Genomic DNA, 19,478 nt, shown 5'->3' with positions numbered 1-19,478 from the left:
TAATTACAAAAAAATTATTGTTAGCATAAAACCTTACTTGGTGAAGAGTAATGGGGAGAGGTTGGTGGTATAAAACATTGTGAGAAACGGCTCCCACTGAAGTAATTTTCCACGAATTTGACTTTGAGACCTCAGATTTAGAATTTGAGTTCTTGAAATCAACCAGCTAAATGCACACAACTTCGTGTGACAAGGGTGTTTATTATTTCATAATTATCTCGCATTTCCGACGACCGATTGAGCTCAAATTTTCACAGGTTTGTTATTTTATGCATATGTTGAGACACAGCAAGTGATGTTGAGATACAGCAAGTGAGAAGACTGGTATTTGACAATTACCAATAGTGTCCAGTGTCTTTAAAGACTTTGTTTTAATCAGTGTCAAAAGTCAACCACAATCGAGGGAAACAAAAGCCCTAGTGTCCTGAGAACGACAGAGAGTAAAAAACATGTACAAAATGAAAACCATTAGTTGCTGTGAATGCATCAAAATCAAAATGAGTTAAACTGTCCATTGGTTGGATGTCAGGACTTGGAGGAAATACAACTCACCAAGGAAATCAGTGCCTAGGAGAAAAACCCCCAACAAGTTTAGACTTCACAGTTGCCTTGTTGGCTTACTTCCATCATGGAATATCATCACATTGTCTACATGGCATCGTGTGTACAGATAGCGTGCAAAAAAAAACTAACCACAAAAAGTGACCCAAATCTAGGTTCCATTGACACCAAGTGTTTGAGTGTCTTTCCATTTCCTTGTCTCTGATAAATGAATCAACACTGAAACTAAAGTAATCAGTGAGACCAGATGCAGGAAAGTGGCATTCATCCAGTGAATGTTCAATGATAAATCAATTTACACTTATCCTAACACCAATGTGTGACTGATAAGCATTATTATAAACTCTGTGCTGTTGTAAAGTCGAGTCCTGGCCTTCAGACGGGACATAAAGCTGTAGGTCCTGTGAGTTGTGTAATGCACGTAAAAGAATCCAAATCCAACCCCCTGGTGTTTCTGGCAGTGGCTTTATAATACTTCATGTTTAATTTTGCAGGCATGTCCTTTTAAGTATAACCTTGTGATACTACACCCTATATTTGTGTGTTAAAAAAAACAAATAATAATAATAATAACAAAATAAATATTGGCTCTTCTGAATGAGGTTTTTTATAAGACGAATAACAGCATCATCAATAGGAGACTTTCCAACGCTAGGTGGCGGCAGACATACCGGGTAAATTTCCATTGTTTACGTAGTTCTGAACATGCGCATAATTCTGAGAACAATGGATTTACCCGGTAAGTCTGCTGCCCTCTATCGTCCCAGAAAGTCTCCCATTGAGTGTTAGAAAAATGTTAAGGCCTTGTTTGAAGGCATTGGACACTATCGGTAATTAATCAAAATTAATATTCCCATAAAACCTTTCTTGGTAACAAGTAATGGGGAGAGCTGTTGATAGTATAAAACATTGTGAGAAACGGCTCCTCTGAAGTAATGTAGTTTTCGAGAAAGAAGTAATTTTCCACAAATTTGATTTGGCCTTATAGTTTCTAGAAGTAGAACAAGAGAAAGAAGAATATGAAGAACAAAACCAGAACAGACAATAACAATCACCTGAACACCTATTAAAACTACGGAGATGTCAAGATAAAGAACGTACATACCAAACCATTGTAGAAATCAGACTACAGCCAACACAATAATACTCAACCCTCTTGTGTACACAATGACCAAAACACACCAACGGCTAAATAAAGGTACCAATCAGATCTCAGAACCCTTCTTCAGATAATACAATCATAATCCTTTGCCTTCCAGCTCTGTTACAATCACACTTTCTATCTGAGGCAGCTAGTTATTTATATTGGATTGGACCAACGCTACACCAAAGATAAAAATAATTGTGAAATATCTCAATTTAGGCCGTGCGATCTCCAATCCCTAATATCAAAACAATGACCCCCCCCCCCCAACCACCACCGGCCATGATGTGGGAGGAAGCGGCACGCAAGCAAGAAACTGTGTCTGTAAATAAATCTTAACCACATCCTGCTGGCCAGACTATACACACTCAGGGAGAAAATAATTGCATTGAACTCTACTATGATATTGATTAAGATCATCAAAATCCTTTATTGCTCACTAGAGTGTCAAGTTGTGATAAACAAATAAAAATCATTACACACTCCGTCGAGTGCAAGATATGCCTTCAATCCTAAAACAAGACCCAAAGTGAGTTCAGATTTTCTAATGTTATACTTTTAGAACTTGTTAAAAGCTGCATTACAAGTTGAACTTTGATATTGATTAAGATCATCAAAATATCCTTTATTGCTCGCTAGAGTAGCAAACTGTGATAAATAAAATAAAATCATTACACGCTCCATTGAGTACAAGATATGCAGTCAATCCAGAAACAAGACCGAAATTTAGTTTTAAGGTTTTCTAATCCTGTAGGCCTACTTTGTTTGAACTGCATTAAAATTTGGCTTACAACCATGTCATTATCTCCCCAATGAGTTGAGGTGGGTCTGAAAAGAGCGGGTGTTGTTAGCTCAGGTTGATTGATTTCATTGATATGCCGCCAGGGCTGCCAACGTTTGTGTCTTGCCATCAGGGAGGTTTTGTACAGCATTCAGGGAGATAATTTAGCATTACATTCATATAAAGAGGCAAAGTTTCCATAATCAGGGAGATTCTCAAATGTGTTCGTCAGAACATGAAAAGATTGTGTGTTTTTTTTTTCAGGGAACTCTTTGCAGAATCAGTGCGAGTTGGCAGATCTCTGGAATGCAGCGGTATGCTCCAATCCCACTTGTTAAATATTTCATACTTAATCGTATTTCCTTCAAAACTTATATTTCTTCTTCTAATAAAATATTCTATTACAAACCAAACCCCATGTCAAACCCCATGTTGAACCCCATGTCGGACCCCCCCCCCCCCTTTTGCTACCCATGGGTGTCCACTGCACCACATATCTCCCAAACACCACCCCCAAAGCCTTGGCCTTGTACCATGGCCTAACTAGCCCATTATTTTACGCTCTAGGCAAAAGATTCAATCAATCAACTAGTTAGCAGGTGTGTTCCAAATTGTTAGGATTTTTTCACTTTTTTCCCCTTCTTCCCGACAGAGCGGGTTTGTCTTTCCAGGGAGAGACCAACTGAAGAGAGGAATGACAAAAAGCTTCCAGGGAGAAAAAAGAACTGCGTGACTCAGGGTACTATAAGCCAAACTACGTAAACAATTATTAGTTGAAAGTCCCCTCCCTCAACTTGTTTTGAGGCTGCATTCTTTTTTTATATATATATATTTTGTTTACATTTTCGTTTCTTCAAATTAAACATTTCACATTAAACTTACTAATCTACTAAGAACTTGTAACTACATAAAGTAAGTGTTGACTTTAAAATGAAGAATTGGAGGCCATTTTTGAATTAAAGTGGTTGGCGGCCACCTTTGGGGAAAAAAAAGACGCTCATCCCCTCTTTGTGGAAAACCCCAGACAATCAACGGTATTTGTTTTCTATTTGGCCTAATCATAGAATTGGGAAGTATCGGTCTTGCTCTCGCTGCTGGACTAGTTCCTCGTAGCCTCCATGCTGTGACATGCACAGGGCATAGCAGGGTGACGACCTAATTCTGACAAGTCGGAATTCCATACACAGTGACCAATAAAACAAAAAGTTGATTCAGTCATGTTAAGAATATTTCTCTCATTGCATCATGGAATCTATCTTCATATAGCGTGCATTTCAGCGCCAAACCTGCCATGACCTCCGACCCTTAGAATCGGCTCTTCTTAGACAAAAAGAAATGAGAACTCTGAACTGAGAATAGCATTCGATAAATCTCTCAGATTGCAAAGAGAAAACACTCCTCCGAACCGCCACACGATATCAGATCCTCCTTGGCAACATGGGAGTCTATCTCAATGCTCCGTTAATCAACAACCCTGGACGCAAATTGTGAAACCGAAAGCTGAGGCAATTTTTTTTAATAACAGTTGATGCAAGATGTTGGGTTTCAATAACAATTGCTTTCCAATCAAAACTATCTCAATTGCAATGAAAAGAAGAAGAACATGGGAGTAGCCATCTTTGTTTTGTCTCCTATTCATGTCAATGTAACCAAAGTGAGGCTGAAAGAACAATATAGACTGATGAGTGACCCCACTTTGTTAAATGAGGAAATCAAAATATTTGGTAACAAATTTTTTACTCTTCCAGTGCCCATTTTTGTTTGCGGTTTGCCAAGCTTTTTTAAGGTTTTTCAAAATTCTGTTAATAGAAAAAAAGTTCTTTCTCACCAAACAAAATGTGTCTTGCTGATTTCTATTGCCTTGGTACATCCCAAAGTCAATAGTATTTCTTGAGTGATAATGCCTTCTCGTGATAATATGTACATGTATGTACGATTACATAAAATAATCCTTTGTGCGCCAATCATGTTCATTGGAACATGCATATGGGCTATTGGCTGATATTATTTGCTGCAGTAGCACAAAATCACATAAATACACAAATGCCTTAATTCAGTCATGAAAAATCAGAACCCAGGAATTCACATTAAAATTCTTGTCCCAGATGTTTTTGTTATTAACACACTCATACAACAGACTGAAGAGTACATCCTGTGAGTGACAAGTTATGGTTGTGGTCAACAGGAAACACTGTGGGCTGGCCAGCCAACAATGGGAGAAATACAATATATTGATAGGCTATCACACTCAAAAAGAAATATGAACATCAAAACAGACATGTAGCCATTGAGCCTTGTCAAAGTGCATTAAGCGCAGCCTTTATCAAATAACCATCACTGGCCATTCACTGCAATCTACCATCAGTGTTTGCTTACACTTTCTCATATTAACAGAATAAAATTGGGGGTTTATTTTTTTCCGAATCTGAAAAACAGACAAAAAGGAGTTGCTGTTTGTGACAGATGTTGTGCTTGTCAAGGTTCACCAGGCAGCAGACTGTACTATCTGGTCGGACTGTTGATGTACTTTGTACAATCTGGGAAACAACTTAAAAGAAGTGCCAGACTGTATGACACGGCAGTTTTAGTGACTGTTTTACAGGAAAACTTACACAATATGTATGAATGTTTTTCTCATTTACTGGTAGGAGAGTAGATCATTAAAATAATGTTACAATGGCCTTAATGGCTGCAACAAATATCCACAGGTGTCTTGAAACTCCGTTTAGAAAAGACCCTTTCTAAACTCCATAATAGACCCTATGAAAATAAAAGACCCTTCCATTAAAGACCCTGGGAAAATACATGTACATGACATACTACATGGGGTTGGGAAGTGAGGTAGGTATTGTCAATGTACATGCGTCCTAATTTATCTCTGAAATTTAAATTGAATTTGAACCAAAGACCATTGTAATCTGCGGGGCAAGTACATACATTCATTGGGAAGGTTGGGGGTAGTGTCAATCTTCATGTATCATAATTTAGTTGTGAAATTTAGGCTGGATTTGAACCGAAGACCGGATGTATTTCTATCTAGGGGCACATACATGTAAGGGGTGGTATTATCAATGTTACGCATCAAAGTTTAGCTCTGAAACACGGGTTGGATTTGAAGCAAAGACCTGTGCAATCTATCTAGGAGCAGGGAACGATACATGGGGTTGGAGGGGGGGGGGGGGGTGGGGTTTGTCAAAGAATCATAATTTAGCTTCAAATTTTAGTGAAATATGAAACACTTTTATCAAACAGACCGATAACCTTTATTGTTTCCGTCTTACTCAAGGATATCTTTCCTGAGAAGCAATAAAGTAGGACAAGAAACAGGTATCACAACCTCCTTCTTCTCATACCACACTTTTCCATTCCGGAGCTAGGAGCAATTTTATAATCCTTTAGTAGCTAGGGTCCAGAGAGAGAGAGGAGAGCGGGGCTTCAATATAAAGACGGGGGTAATTTGTTCCATGAGATTAGCGAGCAAGAGCTTCTTCTTGATTATGAGTTGCGATCGACAAGAAATCAACGTTGGCGTAATTGAGTCCGCAGGGGGACCCATTAGGCCAAGGATAAAAAAGAAAAACAGGTTTAGAGTCCTGCCTTTTTTTTTTAAGGAAAGAGGAGGGCCTTTTTTCTTCAAAATGGCAGCAGGACACATTTGTTAAGATAACTGGCTTGTTTTGTTTGTTTGCTCGTTTGTTGCTGTTTTTTCTTCTTTTTTTTCTTCAAATGTTTAATTTTTTTATCTGAGATAAATCAAATGCATCCTTTTATTCGGTTAAAATTGTTTTATTATTTAAAATGAAAAAAAACCGAGGCGGCCTCAAAAAAGGAAGCGTGCAGGAACGCTAAACATTATTTCTTTTATTTGGCCTCAACATGGAAGGCAATCTGCAAAACTGCATGGAGTGATTATTGTAAAATGCCAGACGCTGGGGAAGTTAAGAGAAATGTCTTCCTTCTTATAGCAGGGATTCGTCCACGAAGGGGAAAGGATTTTAAGTGCCCAGTGGGAGATAAAGATGCGAGGAGATATTCTTACATCTTGATTGGTAATAATAGATTTGAAAGATGGGTGCAGATTTATCCTCTCACAGTCTTAAATTTCACAAAGTTACTTTGTAGAAAGCTTTGAAAGGCCTCAGTCTTTCTTCAAATATCTAAGTAATTTTGTCAAAGAAAAAGTCTCTTTTGAAAAAAAGAAAAACATTTCTCATTTGGAATGGCAATTTTTGAAAATTATGTTCTTCTTTCCTTACCATACAAAAATGTGCCTCAAAGAGTATTTTCTAAGTAAATTATACATGTACGTTGAGATTAATCTTTCAAAGAATAGTTGCATCCAAGCCACAAAGAACATGTTTAAGTTGAAATATCAAAAAAATTAAATACTATCTGCACTACGTTACCTTTAATATGCACTCTCCGTAATTCTACCCTAACAGCACATATTGAAATTCCCAAACATATATCCAGTAAGCTTACCTTTGAATATAAAACATCTTAAATGTCCTTGTGCAAATTTGAAATAAATATTTACTCATTTCAAAAATTTCCATGAAAACCAGGGCCACTTCATTGCAATGCATAGGCATTCTGCACAGGCAGCTACCATTTTCAGCACTAACTGTGTAGACAAAGTATACTTCATTCATAATGTGAAGATTCAACCCAAGTAAAATGTCCTTGATACTAAACCATTAAAATATGCTTAACAGAAGTGTAATTTTGTCTGCTACCCTAAAGCACACTGTTTTCTTACGGTAGGCAGAGCCATAAAACCAGGCCACATTCAAGCTCAACAACCTAAAAATGTTGTCAACTTAAAAACAAACTATGAAAGAAAGAAAAAAAAGAAAAAAAAGCCAAGACTCATTTCAGCTGTCACTTCTTTATAAAACCATGCCAAGTTCACGCTCGAAACAATGGTGCAATGATAACCTAGAAACCATGTCAACTTCAAAACAAACTACATGTACAATGACCAAACAAATCTCAAAACATCCTGTAAAGACTATTTTCAATAATCACTTCTTCAAAGCTGCTGCTTGTCCAAAAAACTCTTCTGAAGACGAGCAGAGTATACTTACTCTTTGAAATGTGGAGACCATCGGCTCTGAAAAGAGCCAACACTCCCACAAAAGAGATTTCAACACATAGTTGTACCTGCAAGTTTATTTATAGTTTCTTCCTTACCTAACCCAACTGAATCTCATCGGCAATGACATAGAGGGCATCGTGAGTCTGACCTCCAGTGGAAATATTTGACCTGTCGGTGGCCGCTAAAAATACTTCCTTGGCAGTGGAAATGAAAACACCAATGACCTGGAGTGGTATTCTGAAACGGAATTCTCCGATCATGACCCTGTAAATTAGCTCATTCATTGGTCTGCAAGACCATACAGACATAACATGTTGATCGTCAGGCAAGAAAGAAACTGTTATTGTGCAATCTTGAAGCTAACTTTGTATAAAGTTTGTGTTGATTTTAAAAAGTGTTACAACTAGATCAATGTTCCTTCTACATGTATGTCATCTTTTTAAGACTGTTTTTGACTGGTCTTTGGCAAGACTCATTTAATTTAATCTATATTTTTGTGACAATTCACTTTGTGCCCTATGTATTTTGTTTCAATGTTTTATGTATCGCATAGAGGCTCCTGCAATTCTTGTAGTATTATTATTTCAAAATGATGCAATATCTTAATCTTCAATTCATTAATTGTGATTTTAGAGGTAAAGAATATGTTTCTTTCCTCATTTTCCAGTTCAATCCCGATTTTTCAGAGAGGACTGTTTTAGAAGCTACAAAAACACCAAAAATATAAGAGCTGAAATATTAGCACAATATTTGTTTGTGTACCTACTCATAAAACTCTTTCAGTGAAACCCTTTTATTAGGGCTCCAATAAACCCCCAGGTCAATAGCATTCCTAGTTATTTTTTCAGCACATACTCAACATTCCTATTAAAAAAAACCTGGATAGAAGTAAACCTTCACAGCTGGACAAAAAATGGAACGAGGAAAGAAATGTTTTCCCTTTGTTTTCTCTACCTCAAAATGACAATTATTGCAATGAAATTCAAGTTATAACATCATGTTGAAAGGACGCGATTAACATTGGTAATTTCCATAGACCCATATATCTGCACTTGAAGAGACCTAACATATAGGGCCAACATGAAATAACAAACCTGTGAAAGTCTAAGCTCAACCAGTCAGTGGAGTTGCAAGAAAATAGTGGGGAAAACCCATTTAAATCTTTACAACATGTAAGGTATGTGCACATCTTTAAATTTGAACACAGTTTATAAAGTGCGAAATGTTTTTATTTTTCCGAAGAGAAGATAAACAAATATCCACTAAAGTAAATTGAGTTTTCAAATCCTTAAATTCTGGCCCAAATTTTACCAGCAAAGCTCCCAAGTCACATGTAGCATCTGCGACTAATATCCTACTCATTTTTTACTCAGCTGACATTTTGTAATGCAATATTTTCTGCTTAAGCAACTCTATATAACTGGACCCTGGATGAATTGAACATTCTTGTGCCTGAATAATACAACACAATGTACAAGTACCTTCAGAGGATAGGGCCCTATATCTATATAACACCATGCAGGTGCATTTGCAGCGACACATTCAGCAAGATTACATGAAAAGCTATCATATAAATCCCACTTAATAATATGCAACTCAAAGTGCTCATTAAAGGCACTGGACACAATTGGTAATTGTCAAAGACCAGTATTTTCACTTGGTGTATACTAAAATATGCATAAAACACCAATTCTTGTAAAAATTTGATGCAATTGGTCATCAAAGTTGCAAGAGAATAATGAAAGACAAAACACCCTTGTTGCAAAGATTTTTGTGCCTTCAAATAACTAAAAAGATCTCAGGCAGGGAGTCTTTATTATTATTTTTTGAGTGAGACATTACATCTTTCTCAAAAACTATTGTTACTTCAGAGGGAGCCGTTTCTCACATGTTGTATACTATCAACAGCTCTCCAATGCTCATTACCAAGTAAGTTTTTATGGCAACACTTATTTTGCGTTTACAAGTAGTGTCTAATGCATTTAAGCTTGATTTGAATTGAGCTTCAAGAGACAGAACAAAGTCTGTCAATCATCATCTATCAATCAATTAAAACTTGAATCCCGAACAAACAATGCCATGATAAAACTAGAGATAAAGACAATTATTGACACCTCATTGTTCCAATACTAAGTGACAGCAAATCATTTGATTGACACTCGGAGGTGTCTATCAAATCTGATAAAATAATGTATTTTTTTTGACAGTGGACACTATTGGTAATTGTCAAAGACCAGCCTTCTCACTTGGTGTATCTCATCATATACATAAAATAACAAACCTGTGAAAGTTTGAGCTCAATCGGTCATCGAAGTTGCGAGATAATAATGAAAGAAAAAACACCCTTGTCACACAAAGTTGTGTGCGCTTAGATGGTTGATTTCGAGACCTCAAGTTCTAAATGTGAGGTCTCGAAATCAAATTGTGGAAAATTACTTCTTTCTCGAAAACTATGGCACTTCAGAGGGAGCCGTTTCTCACAATGTTTTATACTATCAACCTCTCCCCATTACTTGTCACCAAGTAAGGTTTTATGCTAATAATTATTTTGAGTAATTACCAATAGTGTCCACTGCCTTTAAATGCAGATGGCCTATGTATTTGTATGTAGGCCCATGGAGCAATGCTCCATGGTAGGCCTACCTCATGGCACAGAGGGATAACAAACGGATTATAAATGTTCCAATGAATGCTTAAAAAATGCATCGTTTGATTCTCAAGTTTCTGCAATCTAATTTTGTGAACAAACCAAATTTTGTTTGTTCGTTTCTTAATATGATCTTCCCATCAAGGGAACTCGACAAAGTCCCACAAGGGCAAGGGGATATAATTATAAACAACAAGCTGACAACAGCCATTCTTTCTCATACAAACATTGGTTTGACTTCTATGATTATTGAGTTGCACAAATCAAGAGTGATTCAGTAACTAGACGACAATAACTTCTAGTCATTGTGAAATCAGCGGTTGACAAACACAGGCCCTACTTCACAAAATCATTGCATGAAACAGCTCTCTTTTAGTTCATTCGGAAAACTTGGGTAATTCACTTTCTTCAGCCAAAGACCAACATCCAACCACTCAAGGTTTCCCTCGTCCAACCCTTCACAGGGCCCCCAAAACACCCTGAGGTATCAAGCATGAACACAAGACGTTTCTGAGGGGAGTGGAGAAAGAAGGATAAGACCTGAAGAAAGGCCATGGTGTAGGCATGCAATCACATCACTCATCAGCCATGGTTACTCCAGGTATCCAGGCTAGCATCAAGGCTGTGTATAGAGTAGTGTTATATGTTAACACAAGGTGCTGAAGCATGATTTTAGGCTCTAAAGCTTTTGCAGTAATTGTGCCAAAATTCTGGAACGTCTTCCTCAATCTGTTTGCATTGTCAATACCTTCTTTCAAATCCATATTAAAAATCCACCTCTATCCGACACAAAGAACTTCCAATTGAGTTTAGAGTAAACTTGATTTTGAAAATGTTACTAAGGAAACAGCTATGCGTTTGTGCACAAATGCTATCATGTCTAGTTTGAATTATCGATAAATGCATTGTTATTATTTCCACAAACGTGTACTCCTTTTTGGGGGGTTGCTTTTGTATTTCTTAAGCGGATGCGTTTTGTATCAGTTTTTTAAAAAGCACTTAAAAAGGTTATAGTGTAAGGTGTTAACACAATGGTCTTATATTGAGACTCTGTGACTGGTGAAAATGAAAACCCCTTTATTCCGATTGACTATATGACAATTTAGCCACAGAGCAAGGTGTTGGGTTGGGATGTAAAATTGTTAGTTGCAATCAAAGGGGTTTCCTTGTGAAGTGTGACTTCATAGAACAAGCATAATACAATGGTTTATCAGTGAACCCTGGGTCCATGGCCCAATTTCATAGAGCTGCTTAGCACAAAAATTTGCTCAGCATGAAATTTCTTCCTTGATGAAAATAGGTTTACCAACAAATTTCCGCGTGATTTTCAGGATAAGCAAACAACAGCTGAATACCAGTAACAAGCAATATGCAACAAAATAGAAATTTGGTTGGTAATCCTGTTTTTATCAAGGAAGAAATTTCATGCTAAGCAAATTGTTGTGCTTAGCAGCTCTATGAAATTGGGCCCAGAACATGTAGGTCTCTGCACAGTTAACACTTCATACAACATCACCAGGGATCCACATGTACCATGACATCACCCTACATTCTTAACTGGTGACCTGGCATAGTTGATGGTAGATTGTATTTCCTATTTATTTACCACAACCACACAGACAATGTGTCCACAGAGAGCAGTGACCCTGGGCTGGAAGAAACTTATTTCAAGCCTTGCACAGAAACCAGAGTGGTTTTCCTCCATATGGGTATGCGGCATGGGTAAACCTATAGCTCTATGCATAAATAATGTATCTGTGGACAATCAAGGACAATAAAGACCTGCACAAATTATTCTACATCCTGACATAAGAAGAGGGTTTTTTGTACCCTGTAAATTGTTATAATAAAAATATTAAACACCTGTCACCAAAAAACCTTGACTGGCCTGAAATTGTGTAACACTATAACCACGGAGGAAGGACACATGATATATAACAGTCTAGATTAAATTCACAAACCCCAAGAAATACGTCCAGGTGATCCAAGTGATTGTTTGGAGGAAAGCCTACAAAAATACATGTTTTCACGGATGAGATTGCTATAGCATGGAGGTAGAAATAGAAAGGAACATTCTAGAAATTGGCATGCAGGTCTCTGGGTCATGCCTTTACTAGACCCAGAACATCCAAGATGTTACAATTCAGGAGGTTTACAGACTCGGTGCATCACCATTTGGTAACTGTTTGACCATCCTCCAAGAAAACTTCTTCAAGAAGAAAGAAAAAAAAATTTTGAGTCATGAGCAAAAAAACACCTGAGAAGTCACATTGTCTGGTTTTCTTTTTTACTCAATATCTGATAGTGAATAACCTGTCTAACAAACCCGAACAATTTTTAAAAGAAGAAGAGTATGAACAAACCTGAAAGAAATTACAGACACTGCATGCACTGTAGACACTTTACTCGATCATCCACTGGCAAAAAACACTCAACGCCGTGTTGTACTTCAATTCAATCTAGTTACTGTTGTCATTCTAAAGACAACATCCATGGGCTAAACGCAGCCACAGCTCACAATCAGCATGCGATAAATGTTTTCCCAAGTTCATCAATACTACTGTTGCACTCATGATATTAATATCAAACCATAATCGCTGTTGCGATATCAATAGTCAAAACAAATCCAAGTTCACTACCCGTCATCATCATCAGTCACCAGTTTTCCGGAAGTGAAAAATATTTTATCATATTACCGGGAAAGAAAATTCCTTGGTCTGACAGTTCTCCTCACCCGACCATCTCAGGTGTCTCAGATATACAATGACGACGTGAGATACGGCAGCATTACAATGTCTCTGTGGGTTCAAACATGTGCTGTTCACAGCATGAACAATATCTTTTTACTTCGAACTCTTCATGAAATGTTTCAGCAGGCTGACAGGTTTATGATTGAGGAGCAGCAGCGGTGGATAAAAGGCATTGATAGGATAAAGCTTATCAGTTGAAATCCATTGTCATATCATTATCATCAACAGGTTTTTACCTTCATTGTGGAAATTTCCCAGAGGGGGGTAAGCGGATCCCTATCTCTGGTCCTTGCATCGGGAATACGGGGTGCAATAACCTTGGTGTGTGTTACTGGCGGTAGCAGCTAAAGATCACCATTATCAGGTTTATGATAAAGACAAACACCATTCCCGCATTGTTTTCATAACCAATCATCAGCCAACACTGCAGACAACTACTCAGGTTTATCAACGCTTCTTCAATCCAAACAGCAAAGACTTCTTAAGTCACTGACCTGATTATCTTCTTGTATCCACATTTACCCAGAAATAACTGTGATTGTGCACTGCTGTTACATTTGTAATTAAATCCAGTTTTCTATTGGGTAATTTTTTTTCTAGTGCAATACAAAGCCGTTGTTTTAGTAAGACTCACTCATAAATTAGTAAGAGCACAATATGAGCTTTGTTATTCATCCTCGGTATGAGGAGGCAGCCCAAGCAATACGATGCAAGAACCCAAATTGAGCAATACGATGCAAGAACCCAAATTGAGCAAGTCGAGAGAATACCACCTCGTTATCCCCATACCTGAGGTAGCTAGACCCTGGTAACCTTTAATCCGTGGGTAGATCTGCGACTATTGATTCACTCCGATCCTACAGATTGAAGATGCACGAAGAAACCCACTCTGGCCTCTCTCCCGTTCCGATATCTCTACGGGATTCGTCACCACCTGCTGAAGCACACAACAATGTCTTGACCCTCATACAGGTTGCTACTCGACGATGACGTCTTGCTCTTGCTCCTTTTTTCTAGCTATTTTCATTTGCGCTGACCACACATTATTAAGCTTTCCAATCGCATTATTTCAGGGAATGTTAAGCACACAATCACATGTTTCCTTGTCACAACACCTAAAAGGCATTCCTTCTGTGGCGAGTCAGCCAGCCGTAGGGTCACTTCAGAAGGAGGAGAACAAGAAACACCCACACAAAACAAGGGGGATGGCGGTGTGGGACACACACACACACACACCCAATTCAACATTCAAAACAAAACTCAGGGTATGGGTTGTACCATTTCAATGAAAGGGGTGGGGGGAGGAAGGACAGAGGGTTGCTAGGACGGTCTAAAATGCAACTACTTCCATATTGGGCGATGAATAAAAACAGCTACATGTAGCTGCGAGAGATGAATTTTAATTATCTTCGACCCGTACGACGGTGACTGTTGTTGTGACAACGGGGCTTTGAGTAAACAATACTGTTCTGCTTTAAATGTGCTTCAATTACGTCAATCCTTCTTGTTCTCAGCTTTGCATTAATTCAACTGGTGACCTTGCTCAACAACAACGCCTACTTTTTGTTATCCTCGATTGTTTCAATTCTCAGAAGCTTCTTAAAGGAAGTCAAGACAAGGAGAACTTGAAGAAACGCAACACCCCAAAACCCACATCCTCAAGAATTCCATTGAAAAAACACACACACTTTTCATTGTGGTTTTCTTTGAAACAAGAAACTTTAAAAAAAGGAACACTATGAGGAACGAAGACTCTTGAATGAACTTAGAGACTGATGACTGGGGATAATCTTAAAGGCAATCTCGTTTCTCATGTCAGTCATGATTGATGATCAACTGCAAATAGGGGCACTCAGCCACATTCTAAATTACCACAAATCTCCTTTCTTCAACCAGGATCTAGTACCCAATGTCCAACAAAATTGCCTTCTGGTTGATATTCAAGCACATAAATTGTTGTCCTGTGTCGAAAATGTTCAGAGTTTGCCCCATAGAGTTATATACATGTATAAGAACTAGAGGGCGCACTGGTGATGCTTTTTGCACAAATGCGACGGGACCGCAAGTAGACACCCGCGCGCCATTCTGTACAGCATTGAATAAGAAACACAGGAGTTTGTGTTTATTCAACGCTACGCGATGCTTTTTTTTTTTTTTTTCAACTTACAAAATGGCCACACAAACACACGCTAAGCAATGCCTTTTTGTTTAACTTAGAAAATGGCCGCCTGTGCTCATCCCGGGCCCCGTATATAGGCCAATGCGCCCTCTAGTTCTTTATAACTCTATGGGTTGCCCATACATAACTTTTGTAGTGACTGGCCAGCTGGACAAACTGGGTTTTGATTTCACTCGTTTTATTTCACTTTTTCACTACTCATTTTTTAAAAATGAAATAGGGCTGCTTTTCAACACTGAACTAGTCACCTTGGGGGAATTTTGACGGGGCACTTTTGAAGGGGCACCGATGCCAAGACCAGGGGCAACAGAGGCCCCCAGAAATCGACTGATTTTCTACCTTGTTTTAAAACCGAATTTAAATTTCCTTTTACCTCATCTCAATATCATGTTCACACTCATTTTGTTTATTTAAAATTTCCCGAAAGTTATGACGTTTAATCTCGGCCATGACAGACTAAAATAATCCTGTGCAGCCTTCGCACTCATTGATTAACAATAATATTTACGTAGCTGACCTAGATAGTCTCTGTGATGCAAACATGGAGTTAATAACGATATTGTCCAGTTGAGTGATTGTCACGGACAGTGATAATAAACACAGCCGCATGTCGGCGAGCCTTTATCATAAACAGAAAAAACCTTGTGGTTAAGAGTTTTCTCTAAATTCATATAAACGTTTGCTTTAAATTCATAGAAGAATTTTAGTTTTAGCCTTCAAAAAACTTCATCTGCTAGGGTCGAAATGTCAGACTACTAGCTTATCTTTTTATGCAGAAATTTTGTCAGTAAAATACAGTAAAAAAAACAAAAAGATGATTTTCAAAATCACTGTCTCTGTACAAAATCCCAGTACAAATTGGTACTAAAACAAAAATATTGAAAGTTTACAGAGCAGGAAATTCCAGAAAACAAAAACAAAAACAAATTTAACTACCAAAGTATCACTACCAAGGTCTTAAATGAACACCCAGTTAAGAATTCATTTCTCTCTAAAAAAAAAAAAACTAAAAAAAACAAACCAATCCCAATCTTGATATATTTGAAGATTGTTTACAGCTAAACCAAGTTATCTTTTCAGCTGAAGTCGGACAGTTCAATGAATGCTTGGTACAAACATGCATGATATTTGGTCCTTGAAGAAAAGTAGGAATATTTTATCGGAAACAAAGGTCTGACCTACTTGTACGTATGCTTTTATAAATATTTCAGGCTATTTATCGGTAATCACAATTGTTTTGATTTTTCCAAGGGCAAAATAAAAATTGCAAATCAGACTAACAGAGAAGAATACAAACTTACATAATTCAGATACTTGAGAAATGCGCTCCAAGGCTTGCCTGTCTAGAGGTATTGATTCCATTCCAAACCATGTCGCCACATAATTTAACCAACAAGACCTTCTCAACTCCAGCCAACAAAATTAGCCAGCAGCAGTGTTTCCAAACCCATGTTTCGCTAACAATGATCCATGCGTGCCTGTGTTTATTTATATTAGTATCCTACATGGCATAGAGCCAATTAAAAATTGAAGTCAATAACTGTCATTAGTGGTCAACTCCTTACAAACATTCCAAGCATAACAAACAGAATTTACATTCATACCTTTACCAAGAATCAGCATTATGTAATTCCTTTTATCTCCCCACTATGTGCATTGTATTGACCATAGAGCATACACCAACATGTAGGTATTTACTAATCCCTCTTCAAAAAGTCGCTAACATTCTTTCCAGGTAGAAGACGAAGGACAACTAAGAATCCTCTGAAATGTTTCTATCAGAACCAAATATTCCGTAAAAATAGAACAGCAAGTGAAGAATTATATCTGATAACAGCTTCATTTTCATGTTAAACCCTTCCATTCTTAGCATACTAAAAGACCGATTGGTCTATTTTTAGGCTGTAAGTACATAAGGCCAGAAAAGGTAAATAGAGAATCTGGTTTTGGATTACATGGTAGGTATTTTTTTCCCCCGACTTGAACCCAAGGCAATATTTGACTGGTGCCTATAACTCAGTGTTCGTGATGAATTGGATTTTCCTGAAATTGTGGTCTGCATCAATCATCCAGAGAAATTCTTTATAAAGTCAGAAACGATGTCATGGTCAAGACAAATTGTAACCAAAGGCAATCTTAAATTATTTCATTTTCAAGCATACCCTCCAACTCTCATGTCCCTCCACTGTTTTTCAATTGATTTTAGGAACTTGGCTTTCATACAGTTCACTTCATGACCTACAGGTAGCACCTGTGCCAAATTTCCTAGAGCTGCTCAGCACAAAAATTTGCTAAGCATGACATTTTTGCCTTGATAAAAAAGAGGATTACCAACCAAATTTCCACGTGATTTTCAGGATAAGCAAACACTGGACCTGTTCTCTGGAATAAAATACCCAGTTCTTATCGGAACATTGTTTCTATGAAACTTTCAAAACAGAACTGAAGACACTGCTCTAGACACAATCATACTACGTACATTTTCTAAGTAATATTTTCAGTCTTCGCCATGGTTTATAATTGTTACTATATTTCCATCAACTGTAGGCTATGAGTTATGCATATCAGAATGTGCACTATATAAGTTAACATTACATGTATTGCTATTTCTATCCGAAAAGAAAACAAAATGTTCCCATTTAAACATGCAACTTGAAAAATTTTCCAACTTGGAAATCTGAGGACAACGTAATCAAACACGGGCATGGAATTACACAGGAGGCCACGAGGCAATGGCCTCTGTTGCCCCTAGTCTTGGCCTTGGTGCCCCTCCATAAGTTCCATACACTTTAAGATATTCTGATGGAAGTGCCATTCTCAAAATGAAAATGGCCTTGCCCTCTCAAAAGGTGGATGTTTTTTCAAAGGGCACTTCTACTGGAAAAGGGACACACCAAAGCAAAGATCAGGGGCAACAGAGGCAGTGGCCTCCGTGGCCTTCATTTAAACCCAGGACTGATCAGACCTCTTGTCTTTACATATCCTAATCAACGATGTAGGTTTAAAAAATTAATACTCTGCCGTATATCATACCCCCAAACTACACAACAGCAACTCTAAAGACCCCTGAAGTCATGCATGAAAAATGCTGTCATTAAAACAATGATTGATGTTGCCGCAGCAACCGTAGCAATCCTATATTACAAATCTCCCAATCCAATATTAGCAAGAAGACCCATGAGGGGATATTTTACAACGCAGATTTCCTGACCAACTTTGAAAACTGGGTTGACTGATTGATGATGGTTGACTCGCCGCTGGGATTAAAGTATGCTACGCTTCTTTCAACCAATGCATCCATAATAATACTTGACTTGTCAACTAACCCATGAAAGTTTCCACAAATTCTTTTTAAAAATCTACTCCGCGCATGTAGAATATAATAATAACAAGACAAGTTCTCCAGAGAACATAATCTACACAGCAATTACATATACACATGGTGTTATTGCAAACCAAATGTACATTATTACCTCACCATGCAATGCCTCAATTCAAATAAATTAGAACATCTGTATCATGAGAAAGTATTACACAGTACTTCATCTTCCATGTTGGATCTTTTGCCTATTCTTGTTTTGCGCCAGTTTTCGAAAAACAAACAAACACCCAAACAGATTGATGACACTCCAGATGAATTTAATCTAGGAATTTGGGGACCAATAATTTAAGATTCGTGTCTGAAAACCCGTCAACAACTGTATTGCTGAACATCATATGAGTTTAGGCAGAGCAGTAAATCCTTCAATAACAAATCGAAAGAGAAATTCGTAAAAATGAAAGAGAAAAAAAGAATCCACAAAAATATCTTGAGACTCACCGTTGTGTAACAGGCTCTTCCACCACTTCTCTCTCCTCCTTCTGGAAAGATGTATAGCTGTGAAGCACCTCTGGAGGGGGTGGCGGTAGATCTCCACCCAGCTCGGCGATAACCAAGTTTGCGGGAGGAGTTGGAGGGGGAGGCAAGTCAAAGTTGTCCGGGGAGGTTTCCGCTACCAGCCACGGGGCGGTGTTGGCTTGGTGAGATGGGGGAGAGTCCTTTCTGCTTGTGGTATGGGTTGGAGATGTCTTCGGTGATGTATATCTGTAAAAAATTAATGAATGAATAAACATGAGGGGGTGGCCAATTGGTGAGGCTGATACTGTCAAAATGTTTGTATATTCATGAGTATATGAGGCAATCAGCCAATGGTGATGGCTGACTGTGCTCAACAGATTTGAATACTATGGGTTATTTAAAATACCGGTAGTTGAACTACAACCAATGCTGCATTCAAAATTAAAACATGCAAACAACATTAAAGGAGAAAAAAAGATT

General features: G+C 37.9%; 1 protein-coding gene across 2 annotated transcripts in view; it reads right to left on the bottom strand.

Moving 5' to 3' along the window:
* The window catches only part of LOC117305681, a 59,792-nt gene that overhangs the window by 9,447 nt on the left and 30,867 nt on the right, over window positions 1-19,478 (bottom strand). For both annotated transcript variants that reach the window (XM_033790541.1, XM_033790543.1), the window contains exon 5: window positions 18,981-19,244. In XM_033790541.1, coding sequence (XP_033646432.1) covers window positions 18,981-19,244 — 264 coding nt within the window. The remainder of the gene's footprint in view (window positions 1-18,980; window positions 19,245-19,478) is intronic.

Source organism: Asterias rubens, unplaced genomic scaffold (genome assembly GCF_902459465.1).
Source record: "Asterias rubens unplaced genomic scaffold, eAstRub1.3, whole genome shotgun sequence".
NCBI classification, from domain to species: Eukaryota; Metazoa; Echinodermata; class Asteroidea; order Forcipulatida; family Asteriidae; genus Asterias; species Asterias rubens.
Note: the sequence above shows the minus strand (reverse complement) of the source record. Positions and strands in the feature narration are given on the sequence as shown.